Source organism: Elephantulus edwardii, unplaced genomic scaffold (genome assembly GCF_000299155.1).
Source record: "Elephantulus edwardii isolate Elephantulus edwardi_28Jun2011 unplaced genomic scaffold, EleEdw1.0 scaffold00018, whole genome shotgun sequence".
In the NCBI taxonomy this organism is placed as follows: domain Eukaryota; kingdom Metazoa; phylum Chordata; class Mammalia; order Macroscelidea; family Macroscelididae; genus Elephantulus; species Elephantulus edwardii.
In genome coordinates, this window is record NW_006399768.1 from 2,262,310 (window position 1) to 2,288,665 (window position 26,356).

The following is a 26,356-nucleotide window of genomic DNA, read 5'->3' on the forward strand; positions in this document are numbered from 1 at the left end:
GACTCATAGCTAATCCTTCAGTGAGTTTTCTCACTGTAAATCTCAAAGATGAAATATCCCATCTTTCTCCTGTGCAGCAGCTGGTAGATTACAACAACACCCCTTTGGATTGGTAGCACAACTCCTTGCCCCCTAGATTACCAGACCTCCCTATTTTCTCTGTTAACCAAGCCAACTAAATAAATACCCAGTTTTCCAACTCAAATTCGTTTCTCCCAAAGTCTTCTCATCTCAGCTACATATCCAATTACAAAGTGTTCAGAGGAAAAAAAAACTATGAAACATCGCCTCTTCCTTTACTTCACATATGCAATCTAAGAAAAGTCAATCCAATTATATAGTTGAAATATATCCTCAACGTTACCCTATATCTTTATTTCTACTAATCTCACTTTGATGCAAGCCCTCCTTATCTCTAGATGATTGCAACGTATCTACTTCTTCCTTTTTACTCTATAATCTATTTTTAACACAGTAGCCAGGATGATTTTGTTATAACGTAAACCTGATTAAGTTAGTCTCCGGTAACATCTCTGTAGTAACTTCCCTTCTTATTTTATCTAAAAGCCAAGATTTCTACCTTAGACTTTATTATCTAACCTGGCTCCTCATCCTATGGTCTCCTGGTCACACTTCCCACTGCGTTCCTGAGGTCAACTTCCAGCTTACTGCTTCCTAATATTTAGGATTCCATTTTTTATAGTATTCAATATCCCTTTGGCTATATGTTCAAATGTTACCTACTTAGTAAATACTTTCTAGTATACTTTATTTGATATGGCACAATTCTACCTTAGGTCATTACTGATTCATCTTCCCATCTTATTTTTCTCCACGTTCCTTTTTATCATCAGGCGATGTATTAAATGAATGCTTATTGAAATGATATATATGTACCTCAAGATGTGGCTAGAACTGACAAATTTACACTTTTAAGTTTTTAGTTAATTAAGAATCCTGATTTTTTTTCTACCACTCCTGTGCTTTATTCCATTGACTTGTAGGATGCTGTGATGTTCCAAGGACATTAATTTCTTAACAAATGTTTCTGTATGTATAGATTGTTAATATAAGTAAAATAAAACCCTTGGCAATGTCAATATTTTCTACATTTATCCCCAAAATAAAAAGAACTTGAAGTGCTTACTGATGAAAGTCAAAGATTCCAGTCTTTCAATATGAATTATATATACATTAACATAAAAAAGCCCACAAACTTTTTATTGTTGTTATGTGCCACAGAATTATCTATGACTCATAGTGACCTTATGTACAACAGTCATAAACCCTGCTTTATCCTGTGCCAATCTCACTGTCTCTGAAACACCTACCCCCATTATCCCACTTACTGAATCAGTCCACTTCATAAAGGGTATTCCTCTCCTGTGCTGTCCCTTCACCCTCCCAAACACGATATCCTTCTCCAAGGACTGGTCCCTCCTTGCAACATGTCCAAAGTAGGTCAGATGAAGCTTCAGAATCCTTGCCTCCAAGGAGTAACCCCTCTCCAGGATGAACTTCTTCATTTTATTAGAGTCCAGGGTATATTCAATACTCTTTTCCAACACCACAGCTCAAAGACATCAGTTCTCCTTCTATCATACCTAGTCATTGTACGGCTCTCTGATGCACAACAAATGATTGCAAAGACCATGGCCTGTATCAGATGCACCTTAGTCTCCACAGTGACATCATTACTCTTCAGTACTTTGGAGAGGTCCCTAACAGCAAACTTTCCCATTGCAATACATTTTTAAACTTCCTGGCTGCTGGTGCCAAGAGTGTTGACTAGGGATCCAAGCAAACTAAAGCTGTTAACAATCTCAATCTCAATCTCTTCACCATTTCTGATGCTGCTAATTGGCCTAGTGGTGAGAATCTTTGTCTTCTTGATACTGAGCCTCAATCCATATTGAAGGCTGCAGTCCTTGATCTTCTCAGAATCAGCCACAGTTTGTTGTGATCCAAGCTGTCAAACGCCTTTGCGTAATCAATATAACACAGATAACCATTCCTCTGTTGACAGAGAACTGCCAGAAGTGTAGGCTGGCTATAAGGGGGTTGTGGTACTAGGGTTATTGTTGCTAATGTTAGATGGATCTTGGCTGAAATTTTTTATTAAATTAAAAAAAAAAACGAACAATACTTACTCTGGAAATAGAAAAAGCATACATTTTAAAAATATTACTGATGATATTTCTTTGGTTTAAAAAGAACACTAGTCTTTCATAAACTTCTACCTTTTTAGATGTTAAGTTTTAAGCTCATTGACTTAAAATTATTACATGTAAATATGAGTGAATACTTTCCAATTATGTCCCATTTAGTGTGTGTGTGTGTGTGTGTGTGTATAATCCACTGCTTTTAACTAAAAGGAAACCAACATAATATTTTAGCAGCAATTGATTTATCTGATATTACACTCCTTACTAATCTCCATATCTTCCACTACCTAATCTGGTTGTTAGATGCTTTGAAGTTTATATAAATTTAAAACTCATAACCATCTGCAGAGATAGAGTAGAACTGCTCCATAGGTTTATTTTGGTTATAATCTTGACAGAAGGAGATCATCAGGTCCTTCTCTTATGAAATAAGTGAGTGTATTTGAACTCTTAGTCTCTCCATTAGCAACCAGGGTCTTAACCAGGGCTTCTCTCAATCTGGTTAGCCCTTACGGATTTGTACTTTTATGATTTTGAATATTTATAGCAGATTAGATGCACATTATTTGTGAGTTCTTTTATAGAATAGTCAATAAAATTTACCTAACTTTCTCATTCTAAGTTTTATCTACACTAGTCCTATGATGATTATAGGGCTCTCTTTGGTTGGATTCTGTCAAGAAATTCTTCTTCATGTGATATAGGCTGGGGCTTCAATCATCAGAGATTTAAATTGGGCTGATCAAGATGGCACCACAAATGAATGGAAGTTGGAGTAATTATTATCTGGAACGCTTGAGTTCGTGTTTTCTCTCTACTCAGGGTCATCTTTTTATGGAATTGAGGTGTTTCTTAGTTACTGATAACTGTCTGCATGATCAACTCGTAGCAACCCTGTGAACAGCAGATCTGAAACTTGCTCTATCTTCAAGATCTCATGCTCAAACCCATTGTTGCAGTCACTCTGTCAATCCATCACCTTCAGAAATACTTTCCTCTCTTTCATTGAACCTCTTCTTTAGCCAGAATGTTGTCTTCTTCCAAGGACTGATCTCTTCTGACAATATGCCCAAAGTATGTAGGGCCATATTTCATTATCTATGCCTCTGTGTGGTGACCTGGTTACACTCCCTCAAAAACAGATTTGTTTGTTGTTTTCAGACCTAAGAGCCCCAAGAACCTAGGTTTTAAGAAGAGGAATACAAAATAGTCTAGCCCTCACAGAAGCAAGATAAAGGACTCCAGTTACTTGAGGTTTTCAGTTCATCACAGTAGAAGACAGGGGAGGGTGTTGAAAAGATAGAAGAAATCATTTTACTAATATTATTAATACACAATTTAACAGAACACATTGTTTAATAAAAATATTTTTATTGCAGTTAGAGTACCTAAATAAGGAAAGTAACTAATTTGGGAATTTTTTATAACAAACATGAACTAAATTAGCAATTTTTTGAGTTACAACAATTATCTTATAGGTAAATTACATGTAAGATTAGAAAAGGCTAGACTCAAGAAAAATAATATCTAAATAAAAAAGAAAAAGCATTATACTAGTAGGAAGACATTAACATGAATCTCTGGAACTACATTATAAAAGCAGAAGTGAACATCAGACAAATTTTCTCCTTCCTGTTTCTACCATGAATACTGTACACACTTGATGGAGGAAATAGTAGGTCCTACCTGCATTCATTCTGATATTGTTCCCTGCCTGCATGACTGTTTTATTATTATTACATAGGAATATGGCCATTCTGATCCAGACTTTTCTTCTTCAGACAGGTAAAAATTGATAATATTTAAATATGAGTGATTTAAAAAAAATCCCAAGTGCACATTCTAGAGTTGTTTTAATAAGATGGTTAAAAATTGTTAATTTAAAAAATAATGTTCATGAGACAAAAAATATGGAGTATGCTTAAATAATTCTCCAAATTCCTGTCTCTCAGGATCAATTGTGCCAGGAAACTTTTCTCTGTTGTGAGTCTCCCTAAAAGTTGTATTTAATGTTTTAGAATTGTGTTTGCTGAGAGAGAGAGAGAGAGAGAAGGGAGGCTAAAAAAAATATTACTATCTAGGTAAAAGGCAAAGGCAGTGAGTGTGTACGCTTGGAAGTCCCTTGCTCTTGATTCTGAAGTTGCACTTGTGTGGATTTTAAGTATAAATCAATTTTTATAAAAAGGATACAATGTTTATTAAATATATTTATATATTCTGCTTTGAAGTGCAGTGATTCAAGAAGCATATTTTACAACACAAGGGTTTTTCCATTCAGTTGTTTTATATATCAGCTCTATTTTAAAATAGTACTCTGAAGACATGAAACACAACTTATATGGTATACCAAGTAAGACTGGAAAAAAGAGAAAAGGAAGGGGGAAGAAGAAGGAGAGAGAGATAAAAAAGAAGAGACTGAAAGGTAGGGAAAGAAGAGAGGGGAAAATGCCATGACATACTGGCAGCCACAGCTTTCCTTTCCTGAGCATCAAAGCATCCTCTATCTGTAGGCTGTAACAAAGAAATAACCATAGACATTTATTTTTGGTGATTAAAAAAAAAATTAAGGAGGGGTTACTATAACTTATAGCTACTTTGCAGGACCTAGCAGAACTGTCCGACGTCTTTATCAAAAGAGAGAAGAGTATTTTTCTCCAGTGAAGAGGGTTATTCCTTTCCTTAGCAGACAACAGCTTAACCAAGGCGCCAACAAAGACTACTGTATTCTTGCTTTTGACAGGCATGCAGGCACGCCTCATCCAAGTCCCTATCCGTTCAGGAGTAAAGAGCTTTAGAGTACCAGGAGTAGGCACGCTGGTTCCTTGGAGAGGCTGCCACAGGTTTCTGTTTGTGGTCAGAGGTGGTAGTGTATCCCTATGTCTGGGAGATAGCATTCCCAAATGCTGGAGACATAACCCAGATCCCCAGTTTTCAGGCACCAAGGGAAGTGAGCTGGAGGACAGGTAGCTTTGCAGTGACTAGGGCCTGGAGTGCAGGCATGCTGTGCGGGGGAGGAGCGGGTGGCACTGCCAGCTCTCATTCAGGACCCGAGTGTTTTGCAGACACGTTAAAGCCGCCCCAGCTCTTGGCGTTTGTGCCTTCTGAAGCTACTGCCAGCACCCTGAGCCTCAACCCTGCTCACTTTGGAATCCTCTTCTCCTTCATCCCCATCACGTACCTGGCCTGAGCTGCCAGCCTCATCTCCTGTGTGTCCTTCCTGGCGGGACCGACCCTGTCTCTGTCCGTCTCCACCTCTCCTCCTCTCCTCTCCACTCCCGGACTCACAGCGCTTCCGCCAGCACCATGGAAGCACCGTGTGGAAACTCACAAGCAGCCAGCGCCTTTGCCTTGGGGATCTCTGGTCTGGCGCCTTTTGGGTGAGATGAGCCAGGGAACTGGTATCCCCACTGGTTTGTCTTGTAACCATAAAGACCTGACTGAGAAAGAAAGCACTCCAATTGGTTTTGGAGCTCCAAATCCTGCACTGGCATCTTCTTCGACCTCCACTTCTTGGCGACCACGATTGTTTATATAGGCTCTGGAAGCCGGGAGGGGTTGCCCACCTCCTCCCCAGGCGGCCCGCCCTCCTTCCTGGGCTCGGGCTCCTGCACGTGGTAGACACCAGCCAACGTCTCCGTGGAGCAGGGGGCGGCAAGCGCGGGGCCGGCGCGGGGGAGCAGGCGCGGCGCGCTTTCGCCTTCTGCGCGTCCTCCCGGGCTCCCTCGACCGCCTCCAAGTCCAACGCGGACTCGCTTTCTCCACCCTCGGACTCATTTAGGGGAGGGGAGATTTCCAGCTGCCCTTGAGGTGCTCCTGATGTTTTTATGGGTTCATGCAGTTTCCGGAAAAGAATGGTAACATGAACAGTGGAGCGTGAGAGCGTCACCAGAGGAAGGGGAAGAGATTGATGGGCAGAACGCTGACTTGGAGCAGGATCACGTTCTGAGGACCGTGCCAAGAGGGGACGTCGCAACGCCTCTACTTCCAGGTTGGACTCAGCTGACATCTGTAGCCTCCCTTCCACCAGGTTCCCAGGTAGCGTGGCGCTGCTTGCTGGAGAGCAGTGTTTAGACAGCACGGGAGGATCCGGGAGTTGGTGGACCTCTGTCCAAAGAGGAGTTCAACCCGGGATCCTGAGTCTCTGGATCCCCGTGGAGTCCTCAGACACGCTGGCTCCCGAAGGAGCTGGGCTTGAGTTCAGGTGGGTTATTTTACAAGAACTACAGGAGGAAATGTTCAGGGAAGATGAGATGAGGAAGGTGATGTTCCAGTGTCAAAAGCGGACACTTTTCCTCCAGACACTTGATGGGGCTGAGTCACTTCCTCTCAAGCAGTCCTCTTAACCTGCTCCTCCAGACTCAAACCTCCCACACTAAGCAAGGAGGTACTCCCTGATTTCCTTAAAGTATCTAGCATGCTATTGACTTTCTCATAACTTATTATTAGCCTATGAAACAATCATATATACTCCATTGCTTTGTACTTATGGAGGTCGATATGCTTAATGATTTCCTCAGTCAAGTCATTTACTCCTAAGCCAATAGATAGACGCCTTCGTCATAGTTTTCTGGGGGGAAAGTAACTGTGCGTTTGTTCTGCAGATGGCCAACTCCCTCTGAATCCTGCAGATTGGTGCTGAGCACGCAACAAAAGTTTTTAGCTTCAGTTTCTGGTGCTTCCCAGGGCAAAGAAAAAGACTTTGGTATTAAACAACAGGAAGCAGCCAGGGGACCTTCTCCTTTAACTTTTCTTCTGTGTTGTCATTTGCAATGAAGAGGAAACAGAAGAGATTTCTGCAAATGACTTTGTTGTTCATGGTGGCTTTAATTTTCCTGCCCAATATTGGTCTCTGGTCTCTGTACAAGGATAAGCATCTGGTGAAATCTACAGAACCTGGGGAGCAGCAGGTAAGTACCACCCAGAGAAAGCGTCCAAGAAGATTGGTAAGACTTGTGATCCTGGGACTCCAGGAAGCAGATGTGGTTTTTGCATTGGGATGCATTTTATAGAGCTGATCTTACTTGATTCTGGAGACTTTGGGGTTTAAGCTGTTATTTCAAAATTGCAAGCAGTGACTTTGTGATGAAACTAGAGAGGGAGAAAAAAAACCAACCAATAGGTGAAGTTAAGAAGAGAAAAAAACCTTTTAGAGTTCCCTAAGGTTGCTTTTTGGATCTAGGTGACTAGAAGGTAACTTTATTTGTGGGCTATAGGGAGTGGGCTAGCTAGAAATTTGGTCACAAGGATACTTTTATCTCTTTAGTTCTTGTGGCTGTGCTTCAGTGAATTAGGTAGATTAAATCATTAAATTTTGAAGATGTACTTAAAAACCAAACTGCAGTTTTCTATATTTTGAGTATTATTTTTGCTTAGCAAAAGACTTTCACTTTGTAGAAACTTAGTCTTTCATCTCCTGTGTAGCTAAGGTAATATGATTGAGCATACATACAGGCCGAATTATTAAAAATGTACACTTTTACAGTCTAGTGATAACAGTTTGCTGCTATAAAGCTTTTCCTGGTATTGAAAGCAACATGAAAGTTCTTTGTTTCTTCTTTTTTATTTTTTTTTCAGTTTGCAGTTCATTAATGTGTACATCATTAATAACTTGTTATGGATGAAAAGAACCTTTCAACGAATAATAATTCAAAAGATCTTAAAAATTGTTGATTAAGTTCAATATTAAATTGTCAAGTTATTTGTTTATAAATATATACAACAACTATGTAATTAAAATTTTAACAATGGAATACAACCTTTATAATGGTATTAATAGATTATTTTTTTCAGTTAGTCCTGTGCATCACTTTGGAATATTAATATTCTTAATTTCAAAGGTCATCACCCATGCATACTATGTACCATTCATAAATATAATGTATTTAAGAACAAGACTTCTTGATAGCAGTAGTATATATTAATGATTATTAAATCTTTTCTTATTCTTAAAAAAGTTTCTTTTTACTAAATACAGAGTAGTTAGTTATGAAATTATCCATTACCAAGTTCTACATTTAAAATAACTAGTTACTCCTGGATTTTTTTAATAGATGTGAACTTTGAAGAAAAATATTGACATAAATTCAATTATTTACTGAACTTTGTATAATAAGAACTTAACTGTTTCTCAAATGAATTTAACTTTGTTTTGAAGTGTATTTTACTGTATCATGCTAGTAGCAAAAGAAGATGAGTACTTTGGATAGGAAACATTTCCTTTATCCTATATAGATCACATATTTCCCCATTTATTGTTTTTACATAAAACATGAGTCTATTTACATTAGTAGTCAGTATGTCATTATGTAACATTTTCATCCCAATGTTGGTTAAATAATCACAAAACCAAAAATATTTTCCTCAAGTCTTGCTGAGTTGATTTATAATTACCCTATGAACTATTTGCTGGTGTAGCTAACATAAAACACTAATGAATCTTAATGAGATCTTTATAACTTTCATACTGGCCCTATTGATTTTGGCCCTTACTTAGAGATTTGTTTGTCCAATGGCATAAAAATAAAATGTGGCACTTCAAGACTTTGACTTGTCATTAAAATCTCTAAAACAGTTTCCTTGTTTCTGGTTCTTCTGCAGTACAAATGAGACATATTGTTGAGTAATAAAAGAATGGGTTTGAAAGACATGAAATAACAAGTAAAAATGGTTTCTTTAAAGTTTCAGATACTGTAAAGTAAATAAATCTGATTGATAGATGTCCTGTGACATTTCAGTGCGTTCATCTTATGTAACGATTTGAAACTAAGAGATGAAGAAAAAGTAGTTATATTCTATAAAATGAATGCTAATCATTTTGTTCTTTGGTATTTTTGCTTTAGTGTTTTTCCCTAATGGTTTTCAAACTAAGGAATAATGGTGATACAGTTAGCTGATAATTTATTGAAAAGTCGAACTCATTTCAAAATAGCAAAACTTAAGCCATCAGTGGATTTAGTCTGCTAATAAATATAATTGAAAAGAAGCTCAGAATGTGTTGTCATCATTATATAAGTTTTGGATAAGTGAAAGTTGAGTCACTAATGTACATGAATTTAACCAAACAGAAGTGAGCTACAAAGTTAAGTTTTCAGGTTCAATAATATGATACAATATGTTGCTTAATGTATCTCTATATAGTCTAATATCTTAGCTAAATAATTTTCAATTGGAGCATATAATATTTGGGGTAATAATATTTTTTAAATTACCATTCTATATTTTTTCAAAGACAGTTTACTGTGTTAAAATGCTAAATGTTCTTCATATGCCATTTTTCTTTTTTTTCATTATTTTAGCTACAAGTTTTAAAATGTTAAAGGTAAGAATAATGTACTGAGTGAGACATTGACAGCAATAAGTACGGAAGCTATTCAAAACAAGTCATGTACTCAAAGAAGCAGTCTATTTTTAACCACAGTTTAGTGTAAAACAGGGGTTCTGTCCTAGGTTTTCATTCTAAGTGTGATGTGGTCTAAGTGTGGTTATCTTCCTCTTAGATGTTGAAAAAGATCAGTGTGAAAGAATTTAATTATTGCAGTGAATTGCAGGGAAATTTAGATTCATGGAAGGGCTAATATTTTGAAAGTATATTCTTAGTCTCTTTCTTGCCAGAGCACATTACTGAAAGTTGGCTACCTTCTATTCAGTATTAATTATGCTTATTATACATGATGAGATAAACTGGTAGAAAATATATAAAAATATATAAAAATATTTTTATGGAAACATTTGTGTTTTATTTTGCAGTTAGTATTCAACACGTGCATGTCTCGAGTCTTCTATATTATTCAAAATTCATTGTTCCAATTTACTATAGTTCCACATGAAAAGTAATAGTTACAACTTTTCATAATAATAGACATTTATCCTCTCAATCACACATGCACACAAATAATGAAATAAAAATTCTCAAATGAGTTCTCTAAATGTAGTCTTTTTTCTTCCCCTAACAAAACCAAGGAGAATTTCTCTAAAGACACAATACTGTTACAAGTTGTTAGGATTTTGTTTGTTTAATTTTAATAATTTTGGATCTGCAAATTTCAAATCAAGTTATCCTAATAAGTATTAACCTTGATATTTTGAAGTGTCATAAAATTATTTTATTCTTTACAAGTGATAACATTATCTGTCATAATTAAATGTCCTATATTTCAGTTGATTATATTTGTATCTTTTACTGTTGGAATGGTGGAAATATCTCCTTTATGCTATTTAGAAATTTATAAGTATATAAATATATAAATTTATATGTTTCAAAATAGTATTTTGATAGTGAATATGGTGTTTAACTGAGAACGAGTACTAGTTTATCTATTGTAATTCTTAATTTAATTTTTCTTTTAAACATTTTCCTTGCCTTTGTTTTCTGGCTTCTTCTGTATTTGACATGAAGACACTAAGGTCTCTTAAGCTGTAGTATAGTATATTGTGTGGGACAGGAAATATTTCAGTATACAATTAGTGCACCCAACAGAATTGTAACTCTTTCCCTCGTTATTTAAGTTTGTCATAAATAACAACTACCCAAAACACTTTCTCTTCATTACATATGTTAAGGAGTTTAACCAAAAACACAATTAGAGCTTCAATAGTAGTTTAATCATAAGTGATAGAAATTTTAGAAATTGTTTCAAAGTATTGAGACTCTGAAAATAATTTTGTACTTTTTGAAATGAAAATGAAGGTAACATCTCCTGATTTTATAAAAGACATTTTAAGAGTTGTTCAGAAATATTTCAGAAATCTAACTTTGAAGTAGATTTTCTGCCACATTTAAAAACAATATTCTAGGCACTCAAGTCACTTTGAAATTGTTGAACTGCTGTATTTCTTTTTATAGTGAAGCCTGGGAGAGCCAGAAATCAACAAGAGTGCCTTCATTATTCCCCCTTCCCTGAGATCTTGCAAGTTTTCTGTCTTTGACAGTGTCTGTCTTACCATTTTCCCATTATTCTTTCATTACTGTAAAATATTTGCATTTAACTTCTCTGATGGGTTTCACAGGTTCTGGCTTTTGCACTTCTTGCTGTACTGACTTTTTATTTCTAAAATAGAGCTTGATCATGCTTGCCGTGCTTAAGATATACAAAGTCATGAAATCACTTAATAGAGAGGGAAACTGTTGTGAGGTAATGAATGTTCTGTTTTTATTCAGATCCATATGTGAACTGTACTCGACAGAGACATGATTTAATCTCCACTGGGGGAGGGGAATGCATCTATAATCTGGTAAAAGATATTCCTCAGCATTGTTGTCAAATTGCTCTAGTGTTAACCAACTTCACACTTTTAGTCTATTCTTCCTTTTGCTTAAGATTCTTCTTTCAGTAGTGTTTTGAATTTGCTTTATGATATGAAAACTTCAGGAAATTGGTACTCAGTACTTCACAAAGCAGGACTTCATGCTTTCCTTTGGTATATTGATTACTCTAACTCCAGTGTGCCCATATTCCTTTTCCAACAAACACTTTGGATTCTGGGAAGAGCTAAGGACAAGAAAAAAAGGAAATGTTCTCCTCCTGCACCCATGATGGTATATTATTAACGCACTGATGTGGGAAAATGTATTTATTTGAACAGTACTGTTGCTAATTAGTGAAGTTGGAGACTTTAAAGTAGGATTTTAAAGAATTTTTCTTGAATTTATGGAAAATCAATTCAGAATTGCTGCAGGACCATACCCCACAGACTATTATAACAAGCGTCTTAATTACTTGCTGTGATCTAGTAGATCTCTACATGATTAGTCCATAACATCATCTCTTGGGACATAGAGTGTGAAGTATAGTCATCTGTTCACAATCTGTTAAAATATGAGATAAATTCGTTTTCCTACTCATTTATAACTTGAACAAACTGCTGAATCCATTATTACTAAGTGACATGAAGTTGAATACAACTCATAGTGATCATATGAACAGCCAACCAGAACCATGCCGTTCTCATCAACATGGTACCTGGCACCATTCTCATCGTCCCTGACACACTAGAACCTATTGCTGAAGTCACTACAACAATTCATCCTGTTAGGGGCCTTACTCACTTTTGCGGATCCCCAATTTTCTCTTTTTGGTGGTTTTTTTTCCTATAAAAAGTGAAAAAGAAAAGTTGCAAGAAAGTCTAGATAATTTAAACTATACAGAAGAAGTCATATAATTCTGTTTTTCAAGCTTTGATTGAAAAAAGGACAATTTAGTGAAGTTTTAACTGTGTCTCTTCTAACATTTTTATGAAGCTAAGAGACTTCATAAATGACATTAAAGGAAGCAATAAAAGTCTAATATAATGGGAAGACAACATATAATGTGAGTGGTACAAAGGATGAGATTTGAATACATTTTTATCCTGCAGTGACTCCAATTCCTCATATGATTGGTTTCTTTATTGTTAAGAGGTCAGTAATGAAGAATTCGGGTCCTTATACCATCTAATCAAGTCCATCTTACCATTCTTCCTTAATGTCTGTGTATGTGCTGAAAATGTGAAAATTATTGGGAAATTCAGGAGAAGACAGTAAGGGTACAAGCAAAATTGCTATTGTTGTTATGTTCCATTGAGTTGCCTGCAACTCATAGCGACCTTATGTACAGCAGCCCCAAACCCTGCTCTATCCTGTGCCAATATTATTGTCTCTGACACACCTACCCCCTTTTTTCTAGTCACTGAATCAATCCATCTCATCAAGGATCTTCTTCTGCTGCCCTTTCACGCCAACCTCCCAAACATAATGTCCTTCTCCAAGGACTGGTTCCTCCTTGTAACAATTCTTCTACCCTCTCCAGTAATTGTCCACCTTTCTGATGCAAAGCGAGTGATTGCAAAGACCGTGGCCTGTATCCGGTGCATCTTAGTCTCCAGAGTGACACCATTTCTCTTCAGTACTTTGGAGAGGTCCCTAACAGCAGACTTTCCCATTGCAATACATCTTTTAATTTCCTGGCTGCTGGTGCCAAGAATGTTTACTGTGGAGCCAAGCAAACTAAAGCTGTTAGCAATCTCAATCTCTTCTCCATCCAACCTGATGCTGCCAATCAGCCCAATGGTGAGAATATTTGTCTTCTTGATATTGAGCCTCAATCCATACTGAGGGATTCAGTCCCTGCCCTTCTGCAGCAAGCGCTTCAGGTCCTCCTTAGTTTCAGTAAGGAGTGTTGTTCATCAGCATAATGCATATTGTTGATGAATCCTCCTCAAATCCTTATGCCACACTTTTCATACAGCCCAGGTTCCCAGATTATCTGTTCTGCGTATAGGTTGAAAAGGTGTGGAGATAGGAAATATCCCTGGCATATACTCCTCCCAATTTTGTATCATTCAGTCTTTCCTTGCTCTGTTCTGACGACTGCGTCCTGGTCCAACTACCAGAGGAATGTCTATCTGTGTTTTATTGATTATTCAAAGGCGTCTAACTGGATCACAACAAACTGTGGCTGACTCTGAGAAGAATGGGAATCCTAGAACACTTGATAGTGCTAGGATGGAGATTAGGCTCAAGAAAATTCAGATTGACCAAAGTTATGTTTTGGGCTCATGATTTACCAAAATATATGCTCTTCCACAAGGCATTTTAACTTTGGACCTCTTTTCCTAATATGGCAACATAGATATTGCCTTATTTAAAAAGTGGAGAGAACTAAATAAATGTGTGTGCATGTGTGTGTGCACATGAAATTAATATCCCTTGAAGTGCCAAAAGTACAGAAGGTGCAGTAAGAGTGCTCCTTAGGCAAGGATGGCAAAGCTTATTCTCACAGACTTTGCCTATGTTGCTAGGAGAGGGTGTTCCTTGGAGAAGTACATCATGCTTGGAAAGGTAGAAGAACAAGGAAGAAGAGGAACACCATCAAACAAGTAGATTGACACAGTGACGACAGCAATAGGTTTGACTGTCAGAGAATGTGAGGTTGGCACAGGCTAGGACAGGGTTCAGATTGATTGTTCATAGGAACCTATAAGTTGTACTCAACCACACCTAACAAGAACAACCTATCACACAGTATATCATTTACTAAGGGAAGCTTACCAAATAGCCATTTATAACTTTTTAAAGTTTTAAAAATGACTGTCAAAAGTGTTAAATAAGCTTAAAGTTTGTAACTTGAATACAGATAAAATAAAACATGAGGGGAATGGTGGTATAGTGCTTTGCTTGTTGGGTTGCTAACCTTAACATTAGGGAGCTTTGGTGGCCTCATGATAAGCTGTATTGCAATCCCAAAGACACCTAGTTTGAATCTACCAGCGGCTCTGTGGGAGAAGGATGAGCAATCTGTTCCCTGCATTTTAGTACCTTTGAAATTATGCTGGAGAGTCAGCTATGAGTTGGTTCTGTTCTGACTCAGTGTTACACAACAACTATAACCTTAACATTAGTGGTTCCACCACACTAGCTGCTCTGTGGGAGAAAGATGGGCCGTCTTCTCCCATAAAGACAATGTTGTAAACCCAATGGAAAATTGCTATGATTCACAAAGAGCCTATTTTTAAAATCATAAAACATAGGCTATACATCATTATTCTGTCCAATGTTGAGGAAATAAGTAATTAGGCATTCAATATGCATATGATACTGTTATGAAAGGAATAAATGATAAAGTATGTGCTCTCTATTAGATTATGATCTACCTTTGTTGTTGTTATGTACTGTCAGGTCAGAACAGACCCATAGCTAACCCTTTAAGTGGGTTTTCAGAGGCAGTAAATCAGATAAGAGTTGATTGTCTATCTTTCTCCCATGAAGCATCTTGTGGATTCAAAGCATGTGACTTCCAAACTGTGCCATCAAGTTGACAATGAAGCTTCTTACCATTAGGCTGCTAGAGTACTCAGCTATGTGATTCATCAGTTGTTTCACAAAAAAAAAGGAAGGCAAATTAGAATTTAGGAGAAAGAGTAAATATGTAAATTGTGTAATACTGATGTGTTGTCTCCTTTTATATGTTTTCTCTGTTTACTAATTTAGTCCTTCCCAAAAATTAATTATGATACATTCCTCTACATTCTTCACTTATCATTTGAGTGAGGCAAAAAAAGGAAAATTAGTGACCATACAGTGTGGAATCAGAAAGAATAACCAATCAGCACTGTTTAACAGTTACAATTTTTAAGACAAGTGAAACACACAAAAGATAATTAATCTTCACAGTTAGCCCTGATACTTTCATGACTTCAGTATTACAGAGTTGTATTTTCAAAAGTGAGGAAGAATAAATGGTACATACAAATAACAAAACAAACTAGTAATGGAAAGAGCATATATTGAACTCTCCCAGTGTTCCAGGCAGAGTGTTAAACTCTTCAGTCTCTGTAGCATAAAAATCAATAGTTTATGTAATATTGCTTTTCAATTTTTTCAAATGCAGAGGAAAATCTATACTTATCATGATAATACAGTGATTATTTAACCACTAACACTTTGTTGAAAATATTTATAATTCATCATCTACTATAACAACATTAGAAATAGTGGACCAAAGCAACATATTAAATGAAACACCTCAACTATGAACAACAATATGCACAGTGGTTAAGAACCTGAAACTTAAGTCAGGCTTCCTGATTCCAATTCAAAGTCAATATTTCCTAACTGTGTAACCATTGACAAGCTATGTAACTTCTTTATGCCTTGGACTTTTCCATGTCAAAAATTAGTAGCTATTAGTACTGGTTTGCTTAAGTTGATGTAGGATTAGTTAAATAAAAATACATAAATTCCCCAGAAAGTGGAGTGCATATCATAAGCAATTTTATGATTCATTACTACCTGTTAGAATTTTAGAGAATATGGAGAATTATTTTTCTACACCCCTCCAAAGCACTGAAGAGCAGCGATGTCCGTCTGGAGCCTAAGATGTGCCTGATACATGCCATGGTCTTTGCAATTACTTGCTATGCATTAGAGAGCTGGATAATGACTAGGGATGATAGAAGGAGAATTGATGCCTTTGAGTTGTGGTGCTGGAGAAGAGTATTGAATATATCATAGACTGCTAGGACAACAAACAAGAGAGGGTGAGACCAGGCTGCTCCTGGGAGGCAAGGATTCTGAAGCTTAATATGACATACTTTGGACATTTTCTGAGAAGGGACCAGTCGTTGGAGAGGGAGGTCATACTTGGGATGGTGGAGGTTCAGTGCAAGAGGAAGACCCAGAATGAGATGGATGATTCAGTGACTAGGGAAAAGGGGATAGGTATGTCAGAGACAATAAGATTAGCACAAGATAGAGCAGGGTTTAGGACTGTTGTACATAGGGTCACTATGAGTCACAGGCGAGTTGACAGCACATAACAACAACAACAACAACACACTCATCACCTAGAACACTTGATTGTGCTTATGTGAAACCTATACTTGAACCAGGAGGCAGTCGTCAGAACAGAGCAAGAAAACACTACATGGTTTAAAATCTGGAAGGGTGTTGACCAGGGATGTGTCCTATCTCCACACTTTTTCAATCTATATGCAGAAGAGATCATCTGGGAGGCTGGAGTCTATGAGGAGGAGGGTGACATCAGGATTGAAGGAAGATTCATCAACAACCTGTGTTGTGCAGATGATACAATCTTGCTTGCTGAAACTGAGGAAGACCTGAGGCACTTGCTGCACAAGGTCAAGGATCACAGTCTTCAATATGGATTCAAGCTCAACATCAAGAAAAAAAAGATTCTTCCCACTGGAATAATTGGCTGCCTCCTGATACACAGTTAAGAGATTAAGGTTGTTAGCAGTTTTAGTTTGCTTGAATCCACAAGCTACTCTCTTGGTACCAGTAACCAGAAAATCAAAAGACAAATTGCATTGGGAAAATTTGCTATCATGGACATCTCCAAAGCACTGAAAAGCAATGATGTCAGCTTAGAGACTAAGGTGCACCTGATCCAGTTCATCAACTTGGCGAGTACTTGCTATGCATCAGAACCTGGACAATGAGTAGGGATGATAGAAGGAGAATTGATGCCTTTGAGCTGTGGTGCTGGAGAAGAGTATTAAATATACCATGGACTGCTAAGAGAACAAACAGGTTTGTCCTGGAGAGGGTGAAACCAGGCTGCTCTTTGGAGGCAAGGATTCCGACATACTTTGGGAATGTTGTTGCAAGAAGGGACTAGTCGTTGGAGAGGGACATTATGCTTGAAAGGGTAGAACGACAGTGCAAGAGAGGAAGACCCTCAATGTAACGGGGTAGTGGAGGTAGGTGTATCAGAGACAACATGGACGGCTCAGGATAGAGCAGGGTTCAGAGCTACTGTGTATAATGTTGCTACGAGTCCCAAGTAACTTGATGGCACATAACACCAACAACCCTTTAACCAATAGCCTATTGTGATTACAAGACCTTTTTCAGACTTATATTTTTAAAACTAAACATACTTAAAAGGATCTTTAAAATGTTTTGCATCATCTTTAGCTTCTTTTATTTCATAGGTGCAAGGTTTATTTTTATTGATTTTTATTGAGATTTTAATATAACTTTATAGAGAACTTCTATTTCCAGTCATTCATTGTTGTACATTTTCCTCCCTGCAAACCTCCTTCCCCAGTTCGCTCTTCTCTTTGGGGGAAAAAAATCTTTCATTGTTATACATTCCCCGCCCCCAGCCCCCAGTCCATTTTACTGTACATCTCTTATTCTGCACTCTCGTCATGTCACTAATACCTAATCACATATTTCTTTTTCACAGTTCTCTCCTTCATCTATTTCAATGACATGTACCTTATTTATCCCCTCTTTTCTTAATTTTCACCAACTTCAATGTCAGTCCTGTTAATAACAGTGGCAATATGCAGTATTTGTCCTTTTGTAACTGAAATATTTAACTCATTGTAATGTCCTTCATGGTCACCCATTTTGTATAAGATTTCATGAGTTCATTGTTTTTCAGCGCCGCATAATATTCCATTAAATATACCACAGCTTCTCTAGACATTTAATGATGGACACTTGGGTTGTTTACAACTCCTTGCTATTGTGAACAAAGCAGCAATAAACATGGGTGTGCATATATCTACTTGGGTGACAGTTCTGGTTCCTTTAGGGTATATTCTTAGTAGTAGAATTACTGGAACAAATGGTATTTCTATTTCCAATTTTTTGAGAAAGTGCCATACTGCCTTCCAGAGAGGTTGTAAACCTTCCACTCCCGCCATCAGGGAATAAGGGCTCCAGTTCCTCCACCACCTTGAATTAAGAACGCAGAAATCAGTTCATCTACCTATGGTCAACTGATTTTTGACAAGGAGATGAAATCAGTTAAGTGAGGAAATCATAGCCTTTTTAACAAATGATGTTGACAAAATTGGAAAACCATCTTCAGAAAACTCAAGCAAGACACACACCTCACTCCATACACAGAAAACAACTCAAGGTGGATTAAGGACCTAGGACTAAAACCAAGGACTAGAAACTTCATTGTGAAAAGCTTGGAAGAACTCTAGAAGCTCTAATCCACAACATAAACAGTCTTCCAAAAATCCTGAAAAACCTTCAACCAGGAGAGGATACATAGATGAATGGGACGGTCTAAGAATCAAATCCCTGTGTACATTCAAATCTCCTCCAATAGTGAAAAAAAGAAAGCCACAGATTGGGAAAAAAATATTTGGTAATGAAATGTCATACTCATAGCAACTCATAGCGACCCTATGTACAACAGCCCTAAGCTCCGTTCTGTCCTGTGCCAATCACACTGTCTCTGACACTCCCATCCCAATTATCCCAGTCACTGAATCAATCCACCTCACAGAGGGCCTTCCCCTCCTGCGCTGTCCCTCCACCCTCCCAAGCATGATGTCCTTCTCCAAGGACCGGTCTCTCCTCACAACATGTCAAAGTATGTTAGATGGAGCCTCAGAATCCTTGCCTCCAAGGAGCCACCCGGTTTAACCCTTTCCAGGACAAATCTATTTGTTTTCCTAGCAGTCCATGGTATTCTCAACACTCTTCTCCAGCACCACAGCTCAAAGGCATCAATTCTCCTTCTATCCTCCTTGGTCATTGTCCAACTCTCTGATGCATAACAGGTGATTGCGAAGACCATGGCCTGTATCAGATGCACCTTAGTCTCCAGAGAGACACCACTGCTCTTCAGCACTTTGGAGAGGTCCCTAACAGCAGACTTTCCCATGGCAATGCGCCTTTTAATTTCCTGGCTGCTGGTGCCAAGCCTGTTGACTATGGAGCCAAGCAAACTAAAGATGTGTACAATCTCAATCTCTTCACCATCCATCCTGATGCTGCCAATTGGTCCAGTGGTGAGAATCTTTGTCTTCTTGACATTGAGCCGCAATCCATATTGTAGGCTGCAGTCCTTGACACTCTGCAGCAGGCGCTTCAGGTCCTCCTCAGTTTCAGCAAGCAGGGTTGTGTCATCCGCATAACGCAGATTGTTGATAAATCGTCCACCAATCTTGACCCCACATTTCTCCTCATAGAGCCCAGCCTCCCGGATAATCTGTTCTGCATATAGTTTGGAAAGGTATGGAGATAGGATGCATCTCTGACGTATGTCCTTCCCAATTTTGAACCATGCAGTGTTCCCTTGCTCTTTTCTGACGACTGCCTCCTGGTACAAGTATAAGTTTCGCATTAGAACGATCAAGTGTTCTGGGATTCCCATTCTTCTCAGAGTCAGCCACAGTTTGTTATGATCTACACAGTCAAATGCCTTTCCATAGTCAATGAAACACAGATAGATATTCCTCTGGTATTCCCTGCTTTCAGCCAAGATCCATCTAACATCAGTTACAATATCCCTAGTACCACAACCCCTTCTGAAAACAGCCTGGACTTCTGGTAGTTCTCTGTTGATGTGCTGTTCCAGTCGTTTTTGGATAATCTTCAGTAAAATCTTGCTTGCATGTGAAATTGTTCTGTAGTTTCCACATTCGGTTGGGTCGCCTTTCTTTGGGATAGGAACAAATATCGATCTCTTCCAGTCAGTTGGCCAAGTGGTCGTTCTCCAGATTTCTTGGCACAACTTGGTGAGCATGTCCAGGGCAGCATCTGTTAAGTGAAATATGTCAATTGGTATACCATCTATTCCTGGAGCCTTGTTTTTTGCCATGTCCTTCAAAGCAGCCTGCACTTCTTCTTTCATCACCATAGGTTTTTGCTCATATGTTGTTTCATGAAATTCTTTTGTGTCTTCCAATTCTTTTCAATAGAGTGACTCAGTATATTCCTTCCATCTTCTTTTAATACTTCTGGGATCATTTAACGTTCTGCCGTCGCTATGAGTCGCAGGCGACTCTAAGGCACATAACAACAACAACAACAATGACATGTCAGATAAGGAACTTATATCTGGAATTTATAGAATACTGAAGCACCACAACAAGATAAAGGTAAACAATACAGTTGCAAAATGGGCGTAGGATATGAACAGACACTTCACCAAAGGAGATATTCAGAATGGCAAACAAGCCTTTGACAGAATTTTCAAAATCCCTAGCTCTAAGAGTGATGCAAATCAAAACAACTATGAGATATCATTTCACCCCAGTAACAATAGCAAAATTCAACAGAGCAGCAAACAACAAATGTGAGTTGGTTTTTTTTGGTTGTTTGTTTTGTTTTTAACTTTCTTCTTCTTGAGTAGCCCATATAGAACATGATGTAGTACTTAGTTTCAAAAACTTATATATCTTGAGCAAAGGGCTAATACAGAAGCAAATGCAATTGTAACTTTATTTAGCTCTTCTGAGCATATACACTCAGTATATGCTTAATCAGAGCTATGTTGTTGCCATTCCCTCTCCTCCACATTTTAATTGCTGTTGCCTCAAAATGGTGCTGGTTTCTAATCTTTCCTTCTACTTTCAGAGGGGATTTTTTTTCCCAAATATTGTCATTCAATCAAACTTCCGAAAGGATTATCTAAACTTCCGAAAGCATTATCTAAAATTGCTTTTAGGGTATAATAGTTTCTTTTCTTACTTTTTGTGAGTTCAGTTTTATCATATTGTTCTCATTGCTTCAAACAAGGTAGGATTGGAAAAAGCAAGAATGATGTTGCTAGAGACGAGCATTGAGAAACATGACAGTGGATGTTCAATCTTCCATTTCCAGTGCTGGGGGAAAAAAAGTTGCTGGAAAGATAAAATAATGGCAAGTTGTATAAAACTAGGTGGTGAGGCAAAATAATAATGCTTTGATTCCCTAGCTGAGCGAATGCAGTCATCTTTTAGCTAGCCTAACAGAAAAGTGTCATTAACAACTAAGTAATAGGATTGTTCTCCTTTTGACTTTGGTACAAAGTTTTAACTTTCTTTTCACAAGTCAAAGTAAATGATACTGTTTTTTCCTCTGGAGAAATGCTCCATTGCAAGGCTAAGATCTTGAGTTCTATCATATAAAATAAAGAAGCAAATATAAGCCCCAAAGAGATCAATGAAGACTAGGAAAATATAAGAAATCTTTTATAATTTTTACTTTCTCTTCTTCCTTTCAGAACCTTTGTTCCTCCTCTTCTTTAGATACTTTAACTTTTAAAAAAAGAATTAAGTGTTGTCTGTCATACCAATCTGCCTTCTTGTGAGGAGAGACCGGTCCCTGGAGAGGGACATCATGCTTGGGAGGGTGGATGGACAGCGCAGGAGAGGAAGGCCCTCTCTGAGGTGGATTGATTCAGTGACTGGGATAATTGGGATGGGAGTGTCAGAGACAGTCCGATTGGCACAGGACAGAGCGGAGCTTAGGGCTGTTGTACATAGGGTCGCTGAGTCACAAGTGACTCGACGGCACATAACAACAACAACAACATATCTTGACCAGAAATAAAGAAGTTTATACATTTAAAAAGTTTGAATCATTTACACAGTAATTTAAAAATTCTTTTTAGCTTTTCAAGTTACTAAAACGTGTATGAGAGAGAAATTTGGTTCAAGGTTTATGTTGCTGTTCTGGGTTGTTGTTGCTTTGCTGTTTCTAATACTGGCAACCTTAACCAATTCCAAACTATGTAACTAGAAAGTAAATATTTCTTAGTTGTGTCACCTCAGGGAAACAATCTTTTGTAAATTAAAACTGCAAACTAACCCAGTGAAACCTTAATTACTAGGTTTTTTTTTAAGTGAACCCATTCCCCCCATTCAGCTTTCTTTCCAGTTTTCCAAAGCTATTTTTCCCCATCCTCCTCAAAACTCCCCATGCATGTCTCTTGACATGCTCAGCAGATGGCCCCATTCTTCACTGAGTGTTTGCACTGTTTATATTAGGAGAGCCAAGACATCCTGTCATGAAATCAGAAAAAGCACCTGCGTTTGTTTGGGCGTTTTGCTGCTTCTCTAGTTGTCACCAATTGTTATGGGAAATGCCCTAAACTTACAAAAATGTGAAATCTATCCAGACTTTCCCTAGGGACTTCTACCTATTGATTTTTTTTTTCGTCATTCTTTTACTCTAAGCACTCTCCTACCCGATCCATCTTTTATTGAATATTTAAACTTTGCTCACAGTTTTCCCATAGAGGAAAAAGGCAGAAACAAAGCAATCCAATTCCAAATCAACCAAACCAAACCTACTGCCTTTCTGTCAGTTCTGACTCCTGGTGACCTTACGGGGTAGAATAGAACTGTACCACAGGTTTTCCAAGGCTGTGGTTCTTTATGGGGGCAGATGGCCTCCTCCTTCTCCCACTGGGCAGCTGGTAGCTTGAATAGCTAAACTCTCAGTTAGGAGCTCAGTACTTACAGCACTGTGCTAACAGAGCTTCTCAACAAAAACATTCTAAGCATCATAGCCTTTTTTCTTCCTTCTAATACTAAACTGTGGCATCTATTTCCTGACTTTCTTCTGTCTCCAACTGAATCCATCTCCGACCAATCTACACAGATCACTTGTGCCAAGGACAGCAACAGTTTCTTGGTAGTTAAATCTAAGGGCATGTCTTATTATTATGTATTTAATTGGTTTACTTATAATCATTCATATCTGTTGTACTCTATGTCTTTAATTATTATTACCGTGTCTATTATCATCCCTTCTCTTTAAGCCCTCATTAGTTATTCCCTATTCTTTCAACCCCACTCCACTCATTAACCTCTGCTATACTAGTGACTTCTCCCCTTTCTCTATGTTGTGCCCCTTCCCCTCTTCCCCTTTTGAATATTTATGCCTATCTTGCTCAGTTATTCTCAGGAAGTTGAAGATCCAGAGGGTTATCAGAGGCCATACATCACAGGGGAGGAGCCTGTTCATCTTCTGAGGAGGAGTAGTTGATGGATTCATTACGTCTGCCTTTGGCTTGACGGTGTGTTTCCTTACCAAGCAGGCCATCAGAGCTCCCTGTTAGTCATATTACTTAACACAATTTAACATCACTGGACACTTATACTCAAAACAGTCTTATTACTTGTGAAGGAAAGGGAAGAGATAGACTGGATTAATTTGAGGACATAAGAGTTTAGAAAAAGCAGCCTTGGAAAAGAGGCATGAATGGAATCACAGAAGAGTAATCCTGGTAGTTTAAGTTTCATTGTGCAGACCGTTGCTGGAGCTCTTCTAACCCCACTGTTCACTACTCCCTCTCCTCATCGCCAGACACATAAAAACATTTACCAATGTACTTTATATATGCTTTCATTAACATTTAATAATCTTTGGGGTTCTGCACAATTACATCCTTTTTTCCTACACTCTCCCCAGGTGAATCTGACACAGCCTTATAGATGTTCTTTCATTCATCAGATTTAACTTGTGACTCCCAAATCAGTATCTCTAACATAAATCTCCCTTCTGACCATCTGAACCACTGAAAAGCTTGAAATCTAGAAACAACTATTTTAAGCTTAAAACATTTAGTGTTAAATTAGTAATCCCATCTGATGCTATAACTTTTCTCCCGTGTTTCTCTTAACATTGATCTGGATGTTATTTCAAAGGTCAGTTATCATAGTTGATACGTTTACTGTATTTACTTTCATATTTGGTTGATTGCTAAGTATTCAGGACTCTCTGGTGGCTTCGTCTAATGGGAGTTACCCTGCTAACTCAAAGATAACAATTCAAATTCACCAGTACTCCTTCAGTGAGCTTTACATTGGTGAAGCTTAATATTTTATATTTTGTACATGCCTCTAAGCGAGACTATTTCTTGGAAAGGGACATATGTTGGAAAGATGGAGGGTAAGTAAAGGAGAGGAAGAAACCCATTAAGATGGTTTGATATGGTGCCTTTAGCAATGAGCTATATTGTTTCTGAAATGATGAGAATAGAACAGGATAGGACAAGGTTTGGGTGGGCATTTCATAGGGTCACCATGGGTCATACTCAATGCACATAGCAACATCAACAATAGCAAACTGTTGAAAGGTCAGCTATGGATTCATACTGGATTGCTCTTGAATATGCATTTTTGTTTGTTGTCACCCAGACCATTCGGACCCATGGTGGCCTAATTTATTGTTGCTGATGCTATGTGCTGTTGAGTCACCTGCAACACCTACAACTCTGTATACAACAGCCATAAATCATGTTCTATCCTGTGCACATCTTATTGCCTCTGACATACTTATCCCCATTAACTCAGTCACTGAATCAATTTATTTCATTAAGAGTCTTCCTCTCCTGTTTGTCCTTCCAACCTCCAAAGCATGACATCCCTCTCGAAGGACTGGTTCCACCTGGCAATATGTCCAAAGTATGTCAGAATTCTTGCCTCCAAGGAGCAGCCTGGCTTCAACCTCTCCAGGACAAACCTGTTTGTTCTCTAGCAGTCCATGGTATATTCAATACTCTTCTCCAGCACCACAGCTCAAAAGCATCAACTCTCTTTCTATCATCCATAGTCATTGTCCAGCTTTCTGGTGCATAGCAAGTGATTACAAAGATTAAGGCCCGTGCCACTTTTCAATTGGATTACTTACCTTTGTCTTGTTGTGGTGCTCAAGTATTTTATAAATTCTGGATATAAGTCCCTTATGTGATATGTCATTATCAAATACTTTTTCCCAGTCTGTGGCTTCCCTTTATATCCTGCTGGAGAAGTTTTTGGATGTGCATAGGGATTTGATTCTTAGAAGGTCCCATTCATCTATTTTATCTTCTCCTGGTTGTAAATTTTTCAGAATACTTGGAAAACACTTGATGTTGTGGATTAGGACTACTAATGTTCTTCCAAGCTTTTCTGTAATGAAGTTTATAGACCTTGGTTTTAGTCCTAGGTCCATGATCCACCTTGAGTTGGTTTTTGTATATGGAGTGCTGTGTGGATCTTGTTTAATTTTTCTGCAGATAGTTTTCCAATTTTGCCAGCACCATTTGTTAAAAAGGCTGTCATTTCCCCACCTAACTGATTTCATCTCCTTGTCAAAAATCAGTTGACCATAAATAGATGCACAGGATATAAACGGACATTTCACCAAAGAAGATATTCAGATGGCTAACAAGCACATGAAGAAATGTTCAAAATCCCTAGCCCTGAGAGAGATGCAAATCAAGACAACTATGAGATATCATCTCACACCAGCTAGAATAGCAAAGTTTAACAGAACAGCAAGCAACAAATGCTTGTGAGGTTGTGGAGAGACTGGAACCCTTATTCACTGTTGGTGGGAGTGTGAAATGGTGCAACCACTGTGGAAAGCGGTGTGGTGCTTTCTCAAAAACTTGCAAATAGAGATACCATTTGACCCAGCAATTATACTACTGGGAATATACCCCAAAGAGACCATGAATGACATCCAAACAGATATATGCACACCCATGTTTATTGCAGCTTTGTTCACAATAGCAAGGAGTTGGAAACAACCAAAGTGTCCATAAACAAACAAATGGATAGAGAAGCTGTGGTATATTCACACAATGGAATACTATGCTGCATTGAAAAACAAGGACCTCATGCAATATCATTCAAAAGGGATGACCCTAGAGGACATTATGCTGAGTGAAATATCTCAGTCACAAAAGGACAGATAATATATGATGCCACTATTGTAGAATGAGGCTGACATTGGGGTGAGGGAGGACTGAGAAAAACTGGATACATTATGTTTACTGCAATGAATAATTTAAAATTAATATATTTTAGGGTATTATGATTATAAGAGTCCAGATTAAGGGTAGAAGAGTGGAGTATACTTGGGATGGGGGTGGCGTTGTGTGGGGTGGGGGAGGGGATTGTGTACCAATGAAGGAGTTTGTCTTTTGCTTGTCAAGGAGAGGTGTGAACTGGGGGTGGGGGTGAGG

The 26,356-nt window shown here is 38.1% G+C and overlaps 1 protein-coding gene across 1 annotated transcript in view; it reads left to right on the forward strand.

The window, feature by feature from the left end:
• The first annotated feature begins 5,800 nt into the window (after positions 1-5,800).
• GALNTL6 (UDP-N-acetyl-alpha-D-galactosamine:polypeptide N-acetylgalactosaminyltransferase-like 6) overlaps positions 5,801-26,356 on the forward strand; it is a 2,113,891-nt gene continuing 2,093,335 nt past the window's right edge. Inside the window, exons 1-2 of the mRNA XM_006882210.1 lie at positions 5,801-6,366; positions 6,767-7,072. Coding sequence (XP_006882272.1) covers positions 6,935-7,072 — 138 coding nt within the window. The 5' untranslated portion in view covers positions 5,801-6,366; positions 6,767-6,934. The remainder of the gene's footprint in view (positions 6,367-6,766; positions 7,073-26,356) is intronic.